Genomic DNA, 18307 nt, shown 5'->3' with positions numbered 1-18307 from the left:
TCCCTGGCTTCACCCAAAAGTGCCCAGATGCTACGTGTGTTCTTAGAGCAAATTGTATGTATCAGTTTCTGATATGCCAGAGTTCTTTCGGCGAGCCGTAGTTTTTTAATATTGGCTCTATATTTGTTTTTGCTTTTTCTAATAGCCACCCTAAGATTTTCTATAGGTTCGCACCTTTGCTTGATCGTGCGGAGCTCCCTTCTCAATTCCCTCTTAGTGTCTCTGATCTTTTTATTAAACGGGAGTGTCCCACCCTCTGGTCTAATCATGCTCCACTTGGGAGCGGAGGCATGAGTAATAGAGAAAGTACTGATCCAAGTTTCTATGGCATCAATAGACATTACATTGAAATTGGGTATTTGGGACCAATTTTCAATGTTTAGTGCTTCCGATGCCAAGTGTATACTCTTAGCAGTCCATCTAATACCAGTGCCCGCTTTGTTTGCCCGAATTATACCCATATTGCTCTTATCTGGTGTAGTGTGGGATATATTTAATAGACACTGGAGGGCGGCGTGGTCACTCCATTCATTTAAAGAAACCTTCAGATCAGCAACACACAACAACATATTAGGGCACACAAATATGTAGTCAATTATGCTGGAGGAAGATCCGTTAGCCCACGTTTGTTTGCCTGGATGGTCACTAGTCGTGACCAAAGTGATAGTTGAAACGGGAAAAAGCAAGGTTTGTTACACAGTAGATCCAGAAAGCAGACTCAAGAGTCTAAACAAACACAGACACAGAGCTCTTACTTCAATAGGAAGCAGCGACGTCCGTATGTCGGCACTATTTTTTTTCAGAAAGCCTACGGATGCCGTGAAAGCGTATCAATGTCAATCTCCAACGTGGGTGAGCGTGTGACATATTCTTTCTGTTACACTGCACGTCGGCTATGAGTCTTCGGTGTATCCAATGGCAACCTCCAGTGAGATCGAATGGGTTGGAAACAATCACAGTTCCTGACAGAGCAACAGGTACCTGAGCTGCACTATTTGAGGGGCAGACTAGCGAGAGCCTGTCAAGCTGACTTGAGTCCCAGGAAGGAACCATGAGAGACAATACAGGGAGAGAGAGTAAACCCTTCTCATAGCCGATACGGCTTACCAAGAACCACGCCAAAGCTTGTCGGAGGAAGAAAAGGAAAATGAGAACAAGAGCCATCCTGACAAGAGGGAGAGAAACGAAGAAGAAAAACACCAACTCAGTGATGCGGCCCTATTACAGAGAAGGCAGAGGCGTTGCTAGGGGAGGGCTAAGGGGGCTATACCCCCAGATCTTTTGGTTGTAGCCTCAGATGGAAGCTCAGGGGTTACAACGAAAAAGCTAGTTAGCCCCGAGTCCTGACAGTCCCGACATTAGCGTAGCCCCATCTCATTTCCAGATCTAGCAACACCCCTGACAGAAGGTAACAGGGAGCGACCGGGGAGACACGCAGTTATAACGATTGGCATACTTCTAATCATTATAGTCTGAGAAACAAATTGGAGTAATCATAACGTCCCAGTAAGAGAGCAAGTAACCAACATGGTGGGAATCTTTACTGAGTTCAGCATACTCGTCCCAGTGAGAAACCATGTAGCGAGAAGTGTGAGAATTATTACTGGGAATTATGACAAAATAGTGGTAGAGTGGGCACCACTTCTTTTTATTCCCTTGAGAAGTATTTGCAACTTGAACAAACCCAATTATTCATTAGTCGGGTGCAGCCCACTGCAATGTGCCACTGTGTGAGGCACATTAATTAACAGTGAAAAAAAGACCAAGGCTCATTTGCCTTCGATGTGGGCCGCATACCCTTTTACCCACTCTGGGTTAATTCTTTTCTTTCAATGTTTGTAGTAGTTCAATAAAGAATTCAACCTTCCTCTCTCATTAGTTCAAAAGTGGTATTTTTAATGCATCAAATAATTAGCAAAGTATTTGTTTAGCAAATGCGATTTTCTGGCCAATGCCTATCAGACTGTCTGTCCTTCGTCAGGGCCATATCTGATTAAACCAATCATCAACACATCACAATCCATCAAAATAAGAATATATACATGTTTCAACCAAATGTTTGTTCAGAGCAATCATATACGTATATATTTAGAGCATCAACATGCCACAATAAACAGGCTAATTTGTAGATGTAAATACCAAATGTGAGAATTACAAAGGATTTTTCATTACATTTTCACAAAACCTAGGTGCAGAGGACGAATAACTGCCCTAACACGAAGCAGTAAACATACATGTGTAAGGATGGGGGGCCCAATCTATGAGCTCTCCCATCCCCTGCTCACCTAAATGCAAGGAAAATGGCTAAATCTGTTGATATATCTGTCAATAATGGTCAAGTAATATTGTACAACATTTTGAATAATGATTTCAAATAATAAAAACATGTTATTTTATTGTTTTATATACTTAAATACTTTAATACATCCAAAAATGAATAATCTTGAGCAATAGTCTATGCCCGATTGAAGTTGATGCTCAGTGCGTTTTGGAAAATAAAACCCCTTCTTCTGGAGCTTGGTACACTAAACAAAAAGAATTGCACACATTTGTATTGTTCTCTTCAAACAGACTATCTATTCGTCCACCATCACCAATTGTGTAAGCCTACGTCAACATGCCAAGGGTTCACAATCTACTAAGCCTCCACCTGAGTCACACCTATGTTCAGAATTACACCAGATACCTAAATGCATGATCTTATTCCTATATCACGCTCCATTACCAATTCTATTCAAAGGTCACAGCACCCTCCAGTGCCTCTGTTCCCAATGATTTCCATTGATATACCAAAAGATTGTTCATCAAGGTGTCCCACCTGCTCATATGTCATCTCAAGTACACCACTTATAGGTGACCCCAAAGTCACCATTCTGCAAAAAAATGGGAAGTGTAACCAACCACCTACCTAATCTCGTGGTCATCTGTAGAGATTCAGGGGCGCACTCTGCCCATAAATTACATTCAGCGTTGTTTCTCTATGACGCGCTGTAAAGAACTGTTTAACCCCAATGAGTCCACAATTACTGTAAGAGCTACTGGCAACCAAAGCCGCCTCTTATTGATGGTTGTCCTACCTTTGATAACCTCCCCAATTCTCGTGAAGATTCTTAAAATGAAGTTCCTGATCTGCTTATGATGACAAAACTTGAAAGGAGAATTCTCTGCGTCTCGTTTCTGTAACCTACAATGAACAGATCCCATATAAGTGTCTACATGTGGATAAATCAACTGGTTCTATCATCAGAGTCCTCCTTCTTAGGGTCTTAACTCTCCCAACTTTAGCTTAGAGCAAAGCATTCATAACCAATGATTCCCTGCATCTGTGGAGAGTGTTAAACCTGCGTGCTACCGGGATTACATATCTAAACCCGGAAGTATCTAGTGTTGTGTGATCTGCTCATTATTGGTGAATCGTGTTGCAATGTAGGCCGGCGTAGCGTGCATCTTGGGAAGTCAGTCTTGGGTAATGAATTGTGTGTAACAGCGTGGCGGCCTTCTTTGGAGGCCAATTGTGAATACAAACATATAGAAGGATATTTGTTTTCTTCAATTAATTTGCTACCAGCGAATTACACTTTAAATAAAACGTATATATACCCAGAATGTTTGTACTTTGTTTGTTTGTTTGTTTATTGAATTTCTAATGCGCACCAGACCCAGAGGTCGCACGGTGCAGCAAAAAGAATGTGCGAAGCGTACAAGTTACATAATGAGAATCACAGTGACATAATAGTAAATACAGAAAACATAACGGTGGGTGCATTTGCAAAGTAGATACAGAGTTTTACAATCGTGGTTTAGTTAGAAAAAAGGATAACATATTTACAAAGGCAGACATGTAGAGTGATCAGTTACAGACGGTTATGCAGTAGTCATGTAGGCAGTAATGCCTGTTGATTGAGAAAGGCGATGTAGCTCTTTTTGAAATGAAGGTAGGGTTGGTCAGCTCTTAACTCGTGAGGTAGGGAGTTCCAGAGTTTAGCAGCCTTCACCGGGAAACTATTACCACCAATCTTAGTGGATTTGAATCTGGGTACCACAACACAATTATTGGCATTGATAGTTCTGGTGGGCCTGGAGGAGGATCTTCTCGACAGTTTGTCAATTAGGTAGATAGGGGCCGTATTATGTAATGCTTTGTGAGTTAAGGATGCGATTTACAGCTGTATCTTGTCTTGTGTGGATAGCCATTTGTGTTGGCGTCTAATGGAGGTCATGTGTACTCTTTTGTTGATGCTTAATGCTGCTCTGAGAGCATTATTTTGTAAGATTTGGAGTTTATGGATGTTAGGTTTGTTAGTGCCGCAGTAGAGGGCATTACAGTAATCTAGTCTTGATAAAATGAGTGCTCTAGCCAGAATAAAGCAGTTGTCGTTGACAAGAAAGGCTTTCCCGCTCTTATCAGTTTGCATGTATATGATGTAGTAGAGGCCAGGGATTTCACTTATCTTTTGAAGTACATAGTTGCATCCAGATAGAATCCCAAGGTTTTTACTTCCTTGGAGACTTTGATATTATTGCTGTCAATGATGAATGAGGTATATGCAGGACCTAGTTTGATGATATTGGAAGGGGTACCCAGAATGATCAACTCTGTTTTATCATCGTTCAGGCAGAGGCCGTGAGTGGCCATCCATGCCTGAATGATGAGGTAGATTCTATTCACCAGCGCCACGTCCTTCTCATGATCCCCTGAAAGCGGGAGGAGAATCTGTGTATCATCTGCATAGTTAGTGTAGGTGATAGCCAGAAGGTCAAGAGTGTCGAACAGAGGCTTGGTGAATATGTTGTAGAGGGTAGGCGACATGCAGGAGCCCTGAGGCACCCCACAGGTGATTGGGGACGGGTCAGCCTCTGCTGACGGGGAGAACACTCTTATTGTTCTGTCGCTCAGGAAAGATTCTATCCACCTAACTGCTTCGGCGGAGAAGTGGGCCGCTGAGTCCAGATGCCTGCAGAGGACCTTATGGTCCACCAGGTCGAATGCCGCTGAGAGGTCTAGTAATAGGATAAGGGCAGTCTTCCCACTGTCTCTCAGCTCATCGATTTGGGTTTTTAGGTCAGTCAGCGCCGTTTCCGTCCCGTGTAACGGTCGGAAGCCTGATTGTCTAACCCCTAGGAGATTATGGAACTCGAGGTATTTTTGTATCTGCATGTAGGCAACTTTGTCCAAGATATTTAGGAGAAATGGTACCGTCATGATAGGACGTTAGTTAGTAGCGATGAGAGGATCTAGTGTTTGCTTTTTCAGAAGTGGGAGTACCCAGGATTGTTTGAGGTTGGCTGGGACAATTCCAGTTGAGAATGAGCTATTAATAAGTTTAGAAATTAATGGGGAGAGGTCTCTGGCCGCATCTTTTATAATATGTGCTGGGCAGACATCACCCTAGCAGTTCGAGGGTTTAAGTGATAGAATGATTTTTTTCTACCTCTAGAACGGATATTTTCTGTTATTTTGTGCCGGTGTTATGCCATTAAGTGGCATGGAGTTTGTCGGCTGTGCTAGTTTCAGATCATCTTTTTTGGTTTTTATTTTATTTTGTAGGGTGCTCATTTTGTTGGTTAGGGCTTGTTGAATCTCAGAGCACCATGTTTTATTTTTGATACAAGCATCAGGTGTTGGGATGGGTGACTCCAATTCTTTCAATATGGATCATTGTTCTTTCATACTTGAGTTGGCGTTGGCTATTCGTTCATTGTAAGAATTTCTTTTTGCCAGATATATTTCATTTTTGTATTGTGTTGAGATTGAGGATAGCTTGTTTTTGTTCTCGCTGGATGGGCAAAGTCTCCAGGTGTTTTCACACTTTCTTTTCAGTGTGCGTAAATCCTTTAGTTTAGGCGTAAACCACTTGTTGAGGTGTGCTTTATTTTTGCTCGGTCTCTGTTTGAGTGGGTCAATTTTGTCTAGGGTGGTCAGCATGATATTATTGTATTCCTGTACTAGGGAACTTGGGTCAAGGTTGTCTGGCAGGGCGTTTAGAGTTGGAAGAATATTAGGTATCACGTTGTCTACAGTGATATCTTTTTTGTTTCTGGTCAAACAAGGTGGCACTGTTTGTGAGCCCAGTGGTTGAGGTCTGGTGGTTGATAGTGTGATAGATACGAGGGAGTGATCTGTCCATGGTTGGGGGGTGATGGAGGTAATTGTCGCTGTGCAGTTATAGTCGGCTACACAGTCTAAGGTTCTTCCCTTGCTGTGGGTGGGCTTATTTACTTTTTGCGATAGTCCCAGTGTTCCAGGACGTTTACAATTTCCTGGGCATGTTTATCTGATGGGTCATTGAGACCTAAGTTAAAATCGACTAGCAACAGAAGTTGGGAGGTAGGCTTGAAGTTATTGGCGATAATATTATTCAGATCCTCCTCAAATGAACCTATAGGACCAGGGGGTCTATAGATTACATGCATGGTGAGGGATTGGGAGTTCTTTAATGGTACTTTGGCAGAGAGGATTTCACAAGAATGGATAGTTTGATGCGGGATTAGTCTGATGGAGATGTTTTCTTTAGATATAATGGCAATTCCTCTGCCACGGGAATCCTCCCTATCTCGTCTAGAGATGGTGTATCCTTCTGGGATGGCAAGCGTGAGCGCTGGACCGGCGGTGTTATGCAGCCAGGACTCAGTAATGGCTAGGAAATCCAAGTCATTTTCAGTGATTAGGTCAGATATATCAATAGCATGTGCTATGAGGGATCTCACATTGAGTAAAGCTCCTTTGATATAGTGGTCCTCTGGGGCTTTAGTCGTATAAGTAGTGTGGGTCTTCAGGGCCAGATGTGTCATCAGGGCTATACCTGACGATGTGGCCAGGTTACATAGTTCAGATGGGGTGGGATCTATTGGTAGAGTTAGATAGTCCGCTAGCGAGATGGTTTGTTTTCTTGTTCGTAGGAGGAAGGTGTCTAGTTAGAGGTTCATACAGTTTAGGAAGTCTGCCACGCAATTTGAGGTTTCTCATATCCGTGGTGCAAGGGGCTGAGGTATAATGTCCAGGGGGCGTGCACATAACCATGTAGGTATTAAGGGCCATGATTCAAATGTTATATGGGCTACACTGGAGGTCTCTATTGTGTGACCCTTAGAGTTTTTTGCAGGCTAAAGGTCAGGAGTAGTAGTACAGCGAAGGTATGGTAGATGAAACCTGGGCCTGTCATGGTTTAGTAATGATGGAATGGTGGACTCTGGATAGATACAAGATAGAATGCCTAGGCTATCAGTAATCAAGAGGCTGGCTCAAATAAACTGCATACGATAGCATAGGATACATAAGATAGGTGGAGCCCAGTGTGCTACCAAAGGGTAGTTAGCGAGCTCACAAAGGGGTGCATTGCACAGTGGATACTAGCAGCAATCAAGTCTCATGCTCGCAATCAAATATAAAGGGCAGGTATAGCAAGCAATGGGTGGTTAGCGGATTTACAGTAGGGTACGGTGGTACGGTGGCTAGCAGCAGTCAAATATCAGGGAGATGATATCAAGCAGGCTTCAGGTAGAGCAAGTAGGTTAGCCGTGGGTGGTTGAGGGCTCACAGTGAGGTGCCAGGTACAGCAAACAGCAGTATGCTAGTAACTGGCAACAATAGTGTATTGATAAACAGCAATATGCTAGTGACTGGCAACAATAGGGTATCAGGCTCAAAAGTCATTAGGCATTAGGTTCAGGCTTATAAACTCATGGGTCCAGATGTTTGTAAATTGGCATCTGAACATATAACACATGCAATAGTATAGAGCATAAGAACCTAAGGCTAAACAATAGGAGCGATACGCATATGGAGTGAACACACGAGCATGAGGCTGGTGAACTAAGTGTCATAGTCGGCGGGCGGCGTTAACAGGCAGGTGTGTACTTAGTAATGCTAGGTTAGTGACACTATGGTTTACAGGATGCTGTAGATCTCTTAGCAGTCAGGGGGCACCCGGGGTCAAGATCAGCGGTAATAGTCGGCAAAAGTGAGCATACTCGGCCATGCCTAGATTCGAATATCAAGCTACAGGCCCGAAATATACATGGTAATGATAGTTAGACACGTGAAACATACATAGCAATGCTTATTCATAGCAAAATGTTTAAATGCAATTGTGTGGCATAGTATACCTTTGGATTATTATGCATATGCTATAATGAGATTATTGTCAAAGATTCGGCGTTATCTATGTGCCGGCAGATATGCGACGAGGCAGTACTAAAGAGCAGACGAGTCAATTGTGGGGTTAGAATCACAGAGACAAGGGTGGTAGCCTTACCAGAGCTTGTTGTGACCTTGGTGTCCTGAAAGGAGCAGGGATTAGAGGGGCAGCGTTCCTGGCCCAGTCTCAATTGGCTCGAAACAGGCACAGAAACAGGCCTTTTCCTGTCGGGCCCTCTGCCAGGAGGGCCGGCTTCCGCCTCGCCGGCAGATGCTGGTTCACAAATAAACAAAGCGTATCCTAGCAACGGAGCAACGCATTTGTCGCAGCGGCCATTTTGGACAGGCCGTCGTGCGCAGAGCTTCGCCAGCTGATCCAGTGATCTTCTGTGAGGAACGAGCTTGGTGGAAGGCTACCGCTGATTTGGTGTGCCTGATGCTGCATGCGTGGAGATGAGAGGGGCATCCAGGTGGCAGTCCATATCAGGAGGGGCAGATGGGTATTCCCGTGCAGATGCACGTGGAGGGGCTGCTGGGAGGGGCTGCTGGGGCGGGCTGCTGAGGCTCCTACCCGCACCGCAGCTGATGGTCAAGTGCGGGCTGGGGGCACAGAAACAGGCCTTTTCCCGTCGGGCCTTCTCCCAGGAGGGCCGGCTTCCGCATTGCCGGCAGATGCTGGTTCACAAATAAACAAAGCGTCTCCTAGCAACGGAGAGACGCTTTTGTCGCGGCAGCCATTTTGAACAGGCAGTCGTGCGCGGAGCTTCGCCAGCTGATCCAGTGATCTTCTGTGAGGATCGAGCTTGGTGGAAGGCTACCCCTGACTTGGTGTGTCTGATGCTGCACGCGTGGAGATGAGAGGGGCATCCAGGTGGCGGTCCACATCAGGGGGGGTGGCTGGGTATTCCCGTGCAGATGCAGGTGGAGGGGCTGCTGGGAGGTTTTGAAGTTAAACGTCAAAAAAACGTTAAAAGTTGAAGTTACTTAAAGGGTTTGAAGTTAAACGTCATTCCCCGATTGACTGGAATAATGAATGACTCTGGATGGAGCTCTGTTAGTCTATCCTGACAATAATTCACACATCATTTCCAATTCTGTGCAGTCTTATTGCAGACTGAGGCACATCCATCATGTGAAATTGTACTCTCTGTAAATCCTGCCCTTGTACAATATTACTTTACCATTATTGACAGTTAGATCAACAGATTTAGCGAGTAGTCTGGCATTTAGGTGTGCAGGGGACGGGAGAGCTCATCGATATGGCCCTCATCCTTCGATTTGTAGATGGAAGCCAGAGCGATGCTGCAATGAATGTTGTGGAAAACAAGCTGTCCCGTCTATTTCCTGCATGTCTTTCAGATATGGGAACGTGTGAGATCACAAAGGGAAAGCAAGCCCTTGAGCTGCGGAGCAACTTATCAGAGAGAAGAGCTCTGACCGACAGGATCAAGACAACCGAGGGCTCAGATGAATTGTCTGCACGGAATCTGCAGTGGTCTAAAGCTCACAGTGAGTAAGGCGGCTCTATGTGTAATAAACCAGAACGGACATGTGCAACATCCTTGTTAGCTCACTTGTGCCCTCCCCTGCATCCTACATCCTTGGCAACGTGGACTGTCATAACGTTATGCTGTCCTCTTCATCATCCTTCCAAACCCAATAACCTGCTGCTCATTTCTGCATAATCCGTCATCACCTATAAGCAACTAACATCCTCCATAGCATCATCCACCCGCTTCTGTTCTACACACCAGTCTCTGGGCCTCATTGCAAATTTGGCGGTCTGGAATTAATGTGACAGTGATTCCATTTACTGACTCGTTTCCAGACCACCAAACGACACGTTTGCCAGTGGGTGTTGACTGATTTACCTCCAGTCAAAAGCTGGAGGTAAATCAATCCCCAATCGGCAAAAAACAGCCAGTATTACCAGCACCCGTATTACCAGTGCCGGTAATACTGGCAGTTCCCCCCATGGAGCCCTATGCCGGCACCTGCAATATCCGTGAAATTCCACTATAGCATGCGCTGGTAGCAGTCGGTCTGTTTGCTGGCATCCCACCGGAATTACCGACTAGATACTGGCAAACTTCTAATGACCCCCCCTGTCTTTACTACAATTGTAACTTGCCTTTGACTACTGCAGATTGCGCAGTACTCACAGTACCTCAGAACTCGCGGCTGTCCTTCGCAGGATCTTGCATCCCTGGTAACTCACTTTCTCTCTGCAGTCCTCCCAGAAAGCCAACATCTCCGGTTTGACTGTGGAGTTCTAGTCCAGTTGGGGTTTGCGGCAGAGTTCTCCAACATCTTGATCATTTACACCCAAATTATGAAGATTCCAAAAGATATTTTGAGCTGCGAAGCAAAGCTGGTCTACATGCCTGAGGTGAGGTTCCAAGGCCTGTCATGTGTTTGTTTTCTCTGTGCTTCTCTTGTAAATGATGATTTTTTCTTAGACAGGAGTCTTGCAGATTTGTAGTCCTGCAACTAAAAGGCGTTCATATTTCCAGACTGACTGATTCCCATTTTGTCAACCTCCTAAGCATGATAGTCTGAGCCTCCCCTGGCAGATGTAAAATCTGGGATTTGCAAGTTGCACACATATTTCTGCAGCTGATTTCCTACTAAGCCATCTCATCTCGCTAAAGGGAGGACTGGGTATTCGTGTACTGTCACTGGAATCACTAGTGAGGCAGGTGAAAAAAGAACAGAACAAGTAGAAACACTGTTATGAAATAGACACATTAGCACAAATCAAGTCCAAGCTGCAACCATTACATCGACATCATTCCTACTGTCTATCAGTACAGATATGTTATGTTACGAGGCTTGTATACCGCACACATCACCACTGTAGTGTTCTTAAAGTTCAGAGCCTTGTCCGTATACATATATGTTTTCGGCTCATATGTGTCACTTTAGCGACTATTGGTATGGACAGACCTAGAGATAAGCAGCATAGCCGCCAGTTTTACTACCAAAAAAGCAGGCGTCTACTCTCAACAGAAAAAGAACAGGGAGTAAAATGCTGACAACAAAAAAGAGTAAATAGACACATAGGGCCTCATTACAACCCTGGCGTTAAGGGGTTAACGGCGCCGTAAAAGGCTGCGGCGCCGTTAAACCCTTAACGCCCGATTCACACTTTAACCCCTGCTTTTTGCAGGCATTAAAGTCCAACCCGCTAAGGGACCTTGGTGCTAATTACGGCACCGTAATTTACGGTGCCGTAATTAGCGCCTTCCCCATTCCCATTATGCCCTCCTCCAGGACGTTCTCATTAAATAGAGGCGTACAGTTTCTCACTCGCCAGTCAAGGTTTGTTGTCTGTTTATTCTCGCTGCAGTACTTACCAAGGAAGTGCTGTTACCCCTCAATTGTTGGGTTCATGGGGATTCCAGCCTTACCTTGAGCTAGCGGTATGGAAGAAATGTCAGTATGTTTTCTCCCATATAAGCAGACAAGGTTTTTGTTACAGGAAGTTCCTGATAGAAATGGGAATCCTTGTCCTGTCGAATGGGAGTCACACCCAGTGTGTCTGCAGAGTTTTTTTCTGAGTGGACTCACCTCCCTAGCCTCAAAGGGGGTGCCTCCCCACATGGAAGAAGGGATGAATTCACTAGATTTGTCACATATGTTAGAGGTTCATTCAGCTGCCATTTCTAGGGCCATGCTTTGGGGATATCTGTGCTTTAAAACAGAGACATTAAAAAATATATATGTTATGCCCGCCCAAGAAAGCTCCTACTATACCAGTGTATATAGAGCTGGGTTTTGCCGTTCCTTTTTCTAGCACAGTTAGGGCCCATATTGTTATTTTTGTGAGTACTTATCCCAAACGTTTGAAAGTGTTGAGTGGGAATGATTAAATAATTTTAAGGCAGTGTTATTCAGCATTGGCCATGGGAAGCCAAGCCATATAAATGCAAAACCTTCTAACGATATCAAAGTTGTGAAAGCCTCTAATGAATACTGGGAAATGTACCATTTGCAGCAGGAAGCCCCAACGGCACAATTGTAACCGACCACCTTATTCTTAAAGCAACTTGGGTTCTTTGTATGTATCATAAATGGGTATCTAATCCTTATAAACTTTTTTTGTTTGTAAAATGTGGTTTTAATCTTCTCCCACTGGACTGCAGAACGTCAAAGTGCCATTCGACAGCTCTCAGCGCTGCCCGTTATGTAATTATGCAATCCTTTGCTACCCAGTGTCTAGCTATTGTAGATCCAAAGGATTCTCCTGATTTTAAGGAGAGAAGGCATTGGACATACAGCCGTGATCATTTCATTCTTAAAAAAACCTTGATACTCCATATTGACTGTAACTACTGTTTTTAGATTGTATGTAGTCCCAAGATGTAGGTACATGAAATGGATTGCCATCTAGCTTTTCTACTTGCATGTCCCATTTTGCCTTGGCATTTTTAATGTATATAGATTGTTTTTATTATGATTTTGTGATGGCACATATTGCATATTTTGTATGCACCTAATGGAAATGTGTAATTTCCAAATAAAGGATAAGATAATGATGGTGATGATCATATTATGCCAAGAAGTGGCATGCATCAGCCAGTGGGCATCCTGTGAGAAAAAAGTGGAGAGAGCATATTGTTTATACGGGATTATGATTATGGTTTCCCCAAATAGACAGCGTCCGTTGCTTGTCTCTGTGAGGAGGGAAAAGGGATCCCCCCCAACCTGGAGTAAGATGGCTCCCAGGGTGTTTGCTGGAGCCTGTCTTACCCCCGAGGTGGGGTGAGGATTTGGGAGATCCCTGGTCCCTGTACCATGATTTTCCTCATACACCTGCGGTGATAGTCCTCCAAAACTGAGTGCTTGTCGCTGATTGCAGACCAATCAGGTTGAACTGCTGCAAAGTGTAACGCTCACCTGGTATCCACGGGACGTCACTCAGCCTGTTCTGACCTCTTACGACCTCAAACCCTTCCCTGGAGGCTATTCGACTGGAGACTGGGCCTGAAACACAGGATTCCCCGGGGTCCAACCCTTCCCTTTGATCCACAGCTCACCTTGTTTTCTTGGATAGTTTGCTCTCCGTCCTGCTTTCAGCGCAGGGGCGCGTTGATTGGCAAGAGTCTGACAGGTAAGTATAATGAGTCTTTTGAACAGTTCTCTAACTTCGTTCCTTTCCTTCCTTAGATGATGGCCGGCGTCCGGGGATGGCGGCGTGCTGCTGAGATGAGTAGCGCTGAAGGTGAGTGAGAGCGCGATGCGTGATGCAACCCTTTCGTATTTACATTGAACTGAGTTCTTTTTCTGTGTCTTTTAGGTGCTGCAACTTTTTCAGCGTGGATGCCGGTTATGAAGAACAAATGCGGTGGGTAAGCGCGGTATGCAGCGCCTCTAGATGTTTCCACGCTAACCTGGAGTATCTTTTCCCTCTTGCAGATGGATGAGAAGTTCCGGAGACAGAGTTCCCCCAGAGCGGCTGGGATTCAGGTAAGCGTTTGAAGCTCGTACAGTATTTAAAAATTAGCGAAGATTTGCAGAATGCTTACTAATGCCTTTTTTCTGTTCTTTTCCCTTTTCCTTAGGAAGCGGCGTGCCGGGATGGGAATGACACTGCCGAAGATGCCCGCAGAACAGAATGAGCGATGAATGATGGGCAGAAGCGCCGCAAGGTAAGGCTGTTCCTAACAGTGTTCTTGTTCTTGCAGGAGCTGAGCGCAGAAGAAAGATGCAGGCCTACTGGAGACCGATCCGAACACGGTGAGTGTCACGCTGCAGGTGCAGAAAACGCAAAGCATGTTTCTCAGCCTGGATGTGGTTTAAATAGTCTCTGGGTATCCCAGGTGTCTCTGGGCTGAACCACACCCAAAAGACTAGACCGCACATGCAGTTCTGGGAACCGAAATATGTGGGGGCATCCATCTTGTCCCCATCAATGCACTACAAGTCCAATCCCCAATGTTATCCTATGGGAGTGAGTGAGTCTGGTGCCACAAGCGCCAAGTCTGACTCCAAGTGGGTCTTTGGAGGGATGGAGAGGCCCTTGAGAGCCATGTAGGTGATCGTGGCCTGGCTCCAGCCTGACATCTTGGAGGGCTGGGGACATGTGGGGCAGGAATCATGACACAAAGAGAACACAACTGCATAAGTTGGTGCCCACATTGAGGAAGAAGACATCTTTGTGTAAATGGACCCATTCCTTCATGATAAACAAATGCAGTATTAATGTATGATGATCATTCACAGCTGTCCTAGTCTATTGGTGCTGGAGGTATAGATTTCTCCGGTAATGGCCAGAAATGTCGCCTTCACAATTACGACAGCTGAAAATGCTGATTTTGTTTTTAGACCCCCCCCTTACACCACATATATATGTGGGGTGGGGGTATAGGATATAATATTAATATGGGGGGGGTGCGGTGGGTCTCCCCCCGCATATATATGTGGTGTAAAGGGGTTTTAAAAAATATATATATATTTTTTAAAGTCTGCACTTTCAGCCATCGCAATTGTGAGGGTCACAGTGATCACATAGATCCAAGTTCTCCTATTAGCCACCTTTCTACAGAGCAGAATGTGCCTGAAAATGTTTGACTTTCACCTGCTTCAACACCATCATTGAGAGTGAGAATGTTTGCCAGTTTTAACTGTTCTAGGTGTCAGAGAATCCGACCATAGTGGCCACGGTGTGAGTTTTACTCTTCACCATCTTAAAACCAGATATTGGGCCTCATTAGGACCCTGGCGGAGAGGGTTTTACGCCAGCGTAGTGCATGGCGTACCTCTCCGCCATACTACGAGTTCCCGTAGCGCCATGGCGGCCTTTTCCGCCTGGTTTTACCAGGCGGAGAAAACCATGGCGCTACGGGACCTCGTTGTTAATTACGCCACCGTATTTTACGGTGGCGTAATTAACTCCTTCCCCACTCCCATTATACCCTATGGGGCAAAAATGGGAATGGGGAAGGGCAGAATGGGGATTGGGGATTTACCGCTCCGCCGAGGTCGGAATGGGGCGGTAAATCCGCCAACCCCCATGGCGCTATCGGCGGCTTTCCGCCATGCTTCGCGGTGCATTTAGCACCGCGAAATCCGCCTGGGTCCTAATGAGGCCCATTGTTTGCTAAACTTCCTTTGCAAATACCATACAAAAGATGCACTCCTGCATAGTTTCGACAGAGACTCTGCTGCATAAATCTGAAAAGAGATACTGCTTCATGTTTTCCTGACTAGCTGATGGAAAATCCCGGAGACTTTGCTAAATAGTCGTTGTTTTCATATGTTTTTCACATTGTTTCTCTCTCTATTCTCACTTTTCACAGGTTCCTACCATTTTCTGACTTTCTTTAGTGTTTCACTGTTCTTGGGGGTGAAATAAATTGCATTGTATGTCTATAATAGGAACAGCTCCAAACACAGATGCGGGTTATATAGCACGTAGCTTCAAATGAATTATTCCGGTTACCTGTGACAGCGATACTTCTTACAAACGTGAATTTAAACTATTGACTTTGATAGCCATCTCCTTACAAGCACAATTGGATATATACAGAACATTAGTACCGGACGTACGAGCGTGCCGGCGTTTATTCCCGGCGGGGGTGTGGCAGCCCCTTAGCCTATGAGGAGGCTCGAAACGGGGCAATCCTCGCTCGGAGCCTCCCCAAGGCTGGAGGCTGCCTTTGTCCCCCGCCGAGGACTCAGGTATGTTTTTTTCCCCTCCACGCCCTCCCCTGCAGACTATCCCCTGACCGCCCTCCCAACCCGACTGACCTTCTTTTTTCTTTTTCTCAGGAGCGAACGCGCTGGGAACACTTCAGTTCCCAGCACGTCCACGCCCGATGGCCACCCTAGAAAGGGAAAACAGACTACGTTTTCCCTTTCCCGGCGGCCATTTTATTAGACTTTTTTTTCTGTTTGGAAACGCAGCAGCGTTTCGGAACAGAAAAAAATGCCATTAGTACCCCGGTCTAACGGGCTGGGGTACAAATGGCTATAAGACCCTCAGCGGCGGGCCAATACCGCCCACGGTAATGCCCCCGGTGGCCTAGTAACTAAGGGCCCCGGGGCATTACCTGGGGCGGTATTGGCCTGCTGCCTTGGGTTTTACTTCCACATTACTGAACCTTCCAGAATGCATTATTAGATTAATGCGTTCGCTGGTAAACAAAAAAGCTTGCTGCTTTCAGAAAATGAATTTATTTATTTCTGTGTGGAAAGCACAAGCTAAGAAATGTTGTTGCTTATCTTCTAATCTTGTCCTGTTTGGAAATTGTTTTCCAAAACAAGTTATCTGTCTGCTTTGTTATAAGCATGTAGCAATGTGTTTGCATTATTATTAAAACATAGCAGCAGACAGCACAAGAATTCCATACAAGCACATGTATTTTAGAGAAATGTATTATGTATTTAAGAGAATTATTTTCAAAAGATTTAATTGAAAATGTGATAGCCGAAAATGTTATGGATGAAGCACTGACATATTTTATCATTCAGGTAATGCCTTTTGTGTTCAGACATGCAAGTTCATACGTAATGACAGATAACAAGATTGGCTACAGTCAAATATAAACAAACAAAATGTTCTGTTCTACTGTTCCTATGGATGACATGGATGACATCATTATCTGTAAGAATTAGATTGGCTAGCAGGGGTGATACTTAGCCTTTATAAGCCAGATGTTTCAGATGGTAGAGAGGATTTCCTGACGTTTTACGAAAGGCTTCGGGATTGGGGACCACAAATGAACAGAGCCTTGAGGCTACTGGTGACCCACACAATCTGTGTGTACCTAGACTCAACCCTGTCCATGGACAGGCATGTAAGTTATATCTTCTCAGCAGCAGCACTCACAACTAAAATTATCAATGCGGTTAAACCCCACCTCTCCACTGAAAACTGGCTTAACATTGCCAGGGCCACAATAGGTGCAAAACTGGACTATTGCAACGTCCTCCTACTGGGCACCTCTGCCAAAAACATCAACAGATTACAAATTACACAGAACAACGCACTAAGAGCAGCTCTCAGCATCCCCAGGAGGGAGCATATCTCCCAAGCAAGACAAAAAGCCCACTGGCTCCCGGTCAAAGAGCGCATCCTGTTCAAGACTCTCACTATCACCCATAGATGCCTAGCCCAATCTGCCCCCATCTTTCTATCAGAACGAATACACCAAGTGCAGACACTCAGACCTAAACGGGACATGTACACACACCAACTCTCAATTCCTACCTTCAACAGAACCAAAGCCGGCAGGTTGAGTTTTGAAGTACTAGCACCAACATGTTGGAACTCACTGACACCTAAACAGAGATCTGAAACTTACCTCCTGGCCTTTAGAAAGGCACTGAAAACCACTTTATTCAAGTAAACGTGCACTAGCCCCACTGTTCCCCTGTAACCCTGGAACATGGGCAATGTATGTAATCAATCTTGTACTCTATCCTCAATATTGTACCCATGTCAAGTGAGCTTTCTGTAACAGCGCTGCGATGCGAGAGGACAGTAGTGCACTTTAAAAATGCAAATAAATATTTCTTGACCTGCATGGGTAAGGAAGCTAGTAGAGACTAAGCCAAGGGTGTCATTCTAGTCCTTGGGCCTAAAAATTGGCACTTTGCCAATTATTCAAAATTTTGATTTGTAGTGCTTACTTCAATAATTTTAAACTCAACTGCCTTGGAAACAAATGGTTATTAAGAAGACAGCAGCTAACATTTCTTCCTGTCTTGAGGAGAACCCCACTAAGCGGGAGGAGCTATGGCTCCAATTGGATGCTTTTTTAATGCAATTATCGAGGGCTCTTTATGGGGAACTCCTCAAGAACAAACAATTGAGGTCTCAATAAACTGAGAGGTTCACTGAAGAGCTTTGCACACTCAAATATGGGGAGAGTGGTTCATGCAAGACATTTTGTAAAGAAAAAGCGACAAGCACACAAATGAACTTTCTGGGATTGAATAGAGCAGAAGGGTATTCGTCCCTTCTCCCCAAGGGGGAGCCACCCCCTTTGATGTTGGGGCGGCGAGGCCACTGCGCAAGACCCTCCCCTGGGGTCTGGGCAAGTGTGACCTCACTGGGAGTGACTCCCCCTTAGGGGGCAAGTACGCCCGTTCCTCTGAGGAACTCCCTACGTTACCCAACATATCAGCATATATGGGATTGCCTGCTGGGAAGAAGAATGCAAC

General features: G+C 45.1%; 1 protein-coding gene across 2 annotated transcripts in view; it reads left to right on the top strand.

Annotated features, from left to right (window-relative positions):
- The window catches only part of LOC138574636 (mucosa-associated lymphoid tissue lymphoma translocation protein 1-like), a 294117-nt gene that overhangs the window by 235916 nt on the left and 39894 nt on the right, over positions 1-18307 (top strand). For both annotated transcript variants that reach the window (XM_069649421.1, XM_069649422.1), the window contains 2 exons: positions 9497-9646; positions 10369-10526. In XM_069649421.1, the coding sequence (XP_069505522.1) occupies positions 9497-9646; positions 10369-10526 (308 nt within the window). The remainder of the gene's footprint in view (positions 1-9496; positions 9647-10368; positions 10527-18307) is intronic.

Source organism: Ambystoma mexicanum, chromosome 1p (assembly GCF_040938575.1).
Source record: "Ambystoma mexicanum isolate Mex_15411 chromosome 1p, UKY_AmexF1_1, whole genome shotgun sequence".
Classification (NCBI taxonomy): domain Eukaryota; kingdom Metazoa; phylum Chordata; class Amphibia; order Caudata; family Ambystomatidae; genus Ambystoma; species Ambystoma mexicanum.
Note: the sequence above shows the minus strand (reverse complement) of the source record. Positions and strands in the feature narration are given on the sequence as shown.